General features: G+C 34.4%; 1 protein-coding gene across 2 annotated transcripts in view; it reads right to left on the reverse strand.

The window, feature by feature from the left end:
- The window catches only part of LOC107579618 (ERC protein 2), a 62,793-nt gene that overhangs the window by 32,414 nt on the left and 23,304 nt on the right, over window positions 1–7,075 (reverse strand). For both annotated transcript variants that reach the window (XM_016265518.1, XM_016265457.1), the window contains exon 3: window positions 1,700–1,726. In XM_016265518.1, coding sequence (XP_016121004.1) covers window positions 1,700–1,726 — 27 coding nt within the window. The remainder of the gene's footprint in view (window positions 1–1,699; window positions 1,727–7,075) is intronic.

The following is a 7,075-nucleotide window of genomic DNA, read 5'->3' on the forward strand; positions in this document are numbered from 1 at the left end:
TAATACTAAAACAGCACTGATTTGGACCAATTAAATTTCACTTTGTGCGGGGCTAGAATTTATAGCCTATAGCACTGCTGCGTTGTACCTGGTTTGAGTACAGATTACAAATTAACTGGTTCAATTTTGCATTCATAATTCACAATGACTTCTATTTTCCATTTGACTGCTAATTATGAGTGAGATCAATATTAAAAGGTTAATCTTTAATAGCTAAACTGACCAATTTAGCAATATCTGGATGTATATCTTAGTAAATGTATCCAAATGAAGGGTACAGCGGGAAAACCACAGTGAGGTCTATACTAGGAAAGGAAACGGGAATGGATAAGGTTTCTTTTGAGAAAAAACTAACTAATAACTCCTTAAATAAGGTTAATGACAAAGAACTTAGCTAGAAATAGTCACAAGATAATGGGGTTTTCGGGTCTACGTGGCACATGTGGCGCCTTCGGCAGAATGAGAGAGTGTATGGGCCCAGAACTGGATCAGATCATTCACACTCATGTCAGGAAATTTAGATCAGTACACATCCTTGCGCTATCACAAACAGAACACACAATTCACAAAGGATCACAGGCATGCTTTTGGTCAGGATTTTAGTAAAAGATCCAGCTATTTAAGGCCCGGCTAATGCGCCGATACCCCGCCTTAGCTAATCTTGAAGGAACATGGAGGAGAAGATAAGGGAAAATGTTCCTTATTGAGGCTGTCCTTATATAATGATCTGATCCATTTAAAGTAATCATTAAAATAGCAATGGTCTCAGATCAAGCTAGTAGGGATGCACTGATATAAACATTTTAGCTGACTTGCCGATTAAATCTATGTTTCGCCTGTTTTTTTTTTCAAATTCAGTCAATTCAATTTACATTTATTTGTATACCACTTTGTACAATACATATTGTTTCAAAGCAGGCTACAGAAAAATGAATGAAGCTATACGTTGGTATTGTAAAATAAACTATTGAGATCATTTTGGTTAATTGAAATTAAACTTTTGAATTAAACTTAAAATATTAGATTAAGAAAATTAAACAAAAATTTGAAATATTACATTGGCAACAAACTGAAATAAAATATGTTTAACAGCTAAAACTACTAAAACTAAAACTGAAAAATAAATAAATAAATAAAAGCGAAATGAAAATATTTCTTAAAAAACAAGTAAAAATAACAAAAGCAAATAATAATATTGCTAAAACTTAAACTAAACTTTGAAACCGAAAATAATTTAATTATTTCATATATTAACTCAACAGTTTATATATGGCTAAATGCTATAATAGTTTAGAATAATACAAACATAACCCTACTCTTCATCAAAAACATTGTAAAATCATGTCCCTTTGAAAATGGTAATTGAAATCTGGTTGAAACCTAGAAATTAAAATGTAAACTTAAATTTAAAAAAATAAAAAATAATAAAAATACTAAATAAAATAAAATAAAATCTGCTTCCGATATTGGCCTAAAAAGACCAACACAACTAAAAATCCTAATATTGGCTGATACTGGTCACCATTATTGTGCATCCCTAGTAGATAAGAACAACACTCAAAGAAACGCATGAGATCTGAATCTATGGATCAGGTTTAAGGTACAGTCTGGTTTTGTTTAAAGATCAGGGACACATTTCACGTCAAGCGTGCGGTACCATGTTCTGCACACGCTTGTGGTGGTGAACATGACAACAAACCTTTGTTCTCCTGGCGTCCAACAGGTGCTGCATGATTGTGGAGTGCAAAAAAACAGAAACAATGAAACAGCAGAGTGAGTGCAGAAGGAGATGGACCAAGCAATGACACACAACAAAAACAAACTGATAGCATTATTCAAAGGATTCAATTACAAAGAATAATGAGGCATTTTACATTCAGTACACTGCATACAAACACATTGCTAATGGAAAAACCATAACAGAATGGAAAATACAATTAAAGACCAGAGGAAGTCATAAAGCAAATGTGAATGATCATTCTGGAAAGATGTCAGTTATTAAACAGGATAAATGCGCTGTGATTTATTTGTGTTGTGGCTTTGTAATGCCTTCCTTTGACCAGCAGAGGGAAGGGAAGTGCTGTTTCAGAGACAGGAGTGAAGTGTGAGCTGGCTTGTGCCAGCCTGTCTTAGTTCCAGATCAACGGGCACTCAGTCTTATGTAAGAAATGCCGTTTTGGGCTGGTACACTTCTGCCATTATACATTCCCTTCACACAGAGACATACACACACTATAAACACAGAGGACTCATGCAAACTGCTAAAACATAATTTTATTGTGTTTGATATTTGATAATGCATACATAGTGCACATAATGCATACCTACATACATATATATGTATGTATATATTCATGTATGTGCATGTGTTTATATATATATATATATATGTGTGTGTGTGTCTGTGTGTGTGTATATACATATATATGCATTCAGACTTTTTGCACAGATGTATTATTTCATGAAAAATAGATAATGTCCAAGACAGATGATACATAACAGATAAATAATGTCCAAGTCACATTTCACCCTAAAATGTCACCCTCAATTCTTTTTTGTTTTGTTCCCAGCACAGAATAAAAAAACGAAAATGTTAATTGCGAACACACACACACACACACACACACACACACACATATCAGTGGTGTGCGGTGGTGTTCTGAAATGAGGAGAAAAAGCCCTAAAAGCTTTTTTTTTTTTTTATCAAATGTAAATTCACGTCCTGGTCACATTTTCTTGGTCACATAAACATTACTTACACTATTAAGGAAAATATATATATATTTTTTTACATTAACAATGTAATCAGTATTCTATTTATTAAAGCCAAGTATGAATCTCATTTAGTTAGTGTTTTTAAGCATTTTACATGTATTCCAATATAATAATTCAAGGCAGTAACAATTTAAACAATATGTTTTATTCGTGAACTTATGTTCAGCTTTTCTTTTTAATAGTTAACATCTAAGTATTTTTTTAATTTCTTGGATCATCAGTCATCAAAGCTTGGTAAATATTGGTCACAAATTCAGAGATTTACTTTAAATTTCACCAAGCTAATTGCTCACTAAAAACTCCCACAGATCACGTTTTCATGCTATTTTAAGTCTTATTTCGATGTAACAAAGTGGTTAAATCTAAGTGTGATACTTTTTAATTAGTCTTCCCATTAATGCCATTATTGATCTAGGTGTCAAATATGACCTGGGTGTGGTCTTGGCAGGTTTTGTGAGATTCACTCATCCTTATAAATGTAACTACAGTACCAATATTCTTTATGACTGCCGCCTGCGCTCATTGCCTCTTAAAGAATCGAATGCAGCTGTAGGGAATCGTGTGCGTTTACCGCAGGCACATTAGCAAATTAATTCAGACTCCTTAAACAGACACACACACACGACTGCAAGCAAACACACATAAAATCAAACACGTGCACTTATCCCAGATAAATGCTACGGATGCTCGTGTAGATATGCACGGCACACTCGAAAACAGAGGAGATGAGACTTTGGCTAATTAAATTTGTCAACCAAATAAACTCTCTATTTCTACAGCTCTATTTCTGTTGTTTTCACTCTTCCCAGCATAGATCGTGTTTCCTTCAGCACAGGAAGTTTACTGAGGACACAGGACATTTGTCTCTCTTTCTCTTCTGTCTATCCATCTCCTTCCCAATTCCTTATCCTCTCCTTCTCTTTCCGTCTCCGACCAATAATCTGTCTTGGCTGGCATAGAATTCAAGGAAACGGTCCAATGATTCCATTTGCATAATTACAACAGTTTGCAAAGAGCCACAATCTCCTGGGTTGCAAAACGGCGGCTAGAATAAACTCCATTCCTTACGACCGGAGATATATGGGGTTGTTGTTCAAGTGCATTTAAAGGGACCACTCACCTCACATTCACTAACCTTCATGTCACCCTTGGAACAATAATATAATTTTCATTCTTGGGTGAACTGTCCCTTTAAGAGCATGAGGTTTGAGTAGAGTTAGCTGAGTCATTCAGAAGTGTTCAACTTTCATGTTGTGTGTGTGTGAGGAGCTCTCAGACGCACTGAAGCATAGACAGCCATGAATATGTATCCCATACGGTAGCGCGTGATAAGAGGGGGGGGTTGCATCGCGCGGAGGAGAGCTGGCAGCAGGAAAATTCCAAAGCATCCATGAGGAAGCCCGCATCCCTTCCTCTCCCGCTCATTACTCATTGCCCCCCATTATTATCACAAATGTTTCAGCTTCATGCATCCAAGAGAGACACAATTTTTCAGTCAATTTGTCATTCTGTGAAATTTAATTTCTCTGCATATTGACTCTTTATGCTGTGTTTAAAACATCTAAAAGAGAAAAAAATATACATAATATACATATAATATACAGTCATTCAAAAGTGTTTTTGAAAGAAATGAATGCTTTTATTCATGCAAAATTGTTACTTTTATTTATGCGATTAAGTAAAGACATTTCTAATGTTACAAAAGATTTCAATTTTCACTAAATGCTGTTCTTTTGATTTTTCTATGCATCAAAGGATCCTAAAAAAACTGTATCATAATTTCTACAAAAATATTAAGCAGTTTTAACATTAATAATAATGATAAATGTTTCTCAAAAACAGAAAATTAGAATGATTTCTGAAAGATCATGTGACACTGAAGACTGGAGTAATGATGCTGAAAATTCAGCTTTGCATCACAGAAATAAATTACACTTTAAAATATATTCTAAAAGAAAACAGTTATTTTTATTTGTAATAGTATTTCACAATATTACTGTATTTTTGGTCAAATAAATGCAGCCTTGGTGAGCATAAAATACTCAAAAATGTAAAAAATCTTACCGATCCCAAACTTCTAAACAGTAATGTAAATAAAAATATAATAAAAGGACCACTTTACCTTAGTATTATTTAGTAGTACCAGAGTTAGTAGTAAACAAGAAATGTGAAGAAATAACATCCAAATGAATAGACATCTAAAGAACATTAATTGGATTAGGCTGGCTAGCTATACTGAGCTAATTTTGCATTTTTCTGAATTAAACACTACAGGCCTCATTCATAAAACACAAGCAGAACAAATGCATGTCTTAAGTAATCCACAAAACCATTGTATTGAACTCAATCTGGCAATTTACATAAGAAGGCTTTATGTACAAATGGTTTTATGATTTACAAATAAATGTATTGCACTAGTGTTTGTGGCACAATGTTTGTTGATCTTCATATTATGAACTGTAATGAGTTCTTGGTCTCGAGAAGTGAACAATCAAGCTAAATGTCCAAATCTTTGCTTGCTAGTCAGAGCAAATTTTAGAAACACAGATCCTAATACAACAGCTGACATACACCAATAGTCCGTATGTATACGCACACACACCTTCACATCCACCCTCATGACAGATGCTTCATCTTTCTGCGCAACATCCATCAGCTCAGTCCAAACGTGGAAATATTTGGCTCTGGCTGTCAACCACCACAGTAAATGTTACTGCATCTCTAACCGAATGATTACATTGAAAGCCAAAACAACAGCTGGGATATAAATAATAGTATTAAAGCAATCAAATTTCTAGCACTTCTTTTTTATTCACAAATCTACCTGCATTGTTAGTCAAGATGTTATAAATCAGAAGTTGTACATCACTATTTTCCAATCTCCCTGAATGAAATTACACATTCAGACATGTGTTACACATTTTTGTGCTACTGTACCTTTAATCCCAGTTATGATTAGCTAGCCAGCATACTTCATTCAACATGATGGATCATGAGCTTAATATGTAAATGTACATGGTCATATGGTCCAGAGCAAATTTTAGAAACACAGATCCTAATACAACAGCTGACATACACCAATAGTCCGTATGTCTGCGCACACACACCTTCACATCCACCCTCATGACAGATGCTTCATCTTTCTGCGCAACATCCATCAGCTCAGTCCAAACGTGGAAATATTTGGCTCTGGCTGTCAACCACCACAGTAAATGTTACTGCATCTCTAACCGAATGATTACATTGAAAGCCAAAACAACAGCTGGGATATAAATAATAGTATTAAAGCAATCAAATTTCTAGCACTTCTTTTTTATTCACAAATCTACCTGCATTGTTAGTCAAGATGTTATAAATCAGAAGTTGTACATCACTATTTTCCAATCTCCCTGAATGAAATTACACATTCAGACATGTGTTACACATTTTTGTGCTACTGTACCTTTAATCCCAGTTATGATTAGCTAGCCAGCATACTTCATTCAACATGATGGATCATGAGCTTAATATGTAAATGTACATGGTCATATGGTAAGCTGTTCATGCTGTGACAGGACTATAGTGACAATAACTAATTTTGAGGGGGAAATGCATGAAATCATTTACAATAAGACTGGTGATGCATATTATGACAGTAAAAGTATTTATTTTGAGTCATGCTCACTTGAAACTAAATGTAAATCATCCAGAGGGACAGGATAAATTAAAGCAATAAGCCCCAAGAAGCCGTGATTTACAGTGCATTTATAACAGCTAAGGGGCGTTAACCCCCTTAGCTGTTATAAATTCACTGTAAACCACGGCTTCACGGGGCTTATTGCTTTTATAAAACGGTTATTCCATATATGTAGTAAGGTTTCACAAAATAAAAATGTAAACAATGTAGTTCCTCAGAAATGATCATGGTTCCAACAAAGTGGTTGCCGAGCAACAAACAAATGTAAACAAAGGTTTATGTTTGTAGATTAATTTACAACAGCTTCGAACTTGGCTCAACCAATCAGAATCAAGGACCGGAACTATCCGTTTTATAAAAATAAATACTGATAAATATGTGACTGGAACTAATTAAAAGGCAGTGAAAAAGAGGAGAAATATTAGAATGAATGAATGAATTTGTGACTGGACAATAATGAAAAAGGAAAAAGCTGAAAAAGTAATTTAAAAATGATTATAAATTTGTGACTGGACCACGATGAAAAGGCAATGAAAAAAGAAAAAGAGAAGAAATATTTCATATTTGGATAGCCAAAGCCACTAAACACCTCAGGGATTATCACCGCTGCATGATAGGACACAA

The sequence above is a fragment of the Sinocyclocheilus grahami genome, unplaced genomic scaffold, assembly GCF_001515645.1.
Source record: "Sinocyclocheilus grahami isolate Dianchi unplaced genomic scaffold, SAMN03320097.WGS_v1.1 scaffold3.1, whole genome shotgun sequence".
Lineage (NCBI taxonomy): Eukaryota > Metazoa > Chordata > Actinopteri > Cypriniformes > Cyprinidae > Sinocyclocheilus > Sinocyclocheilus grahami.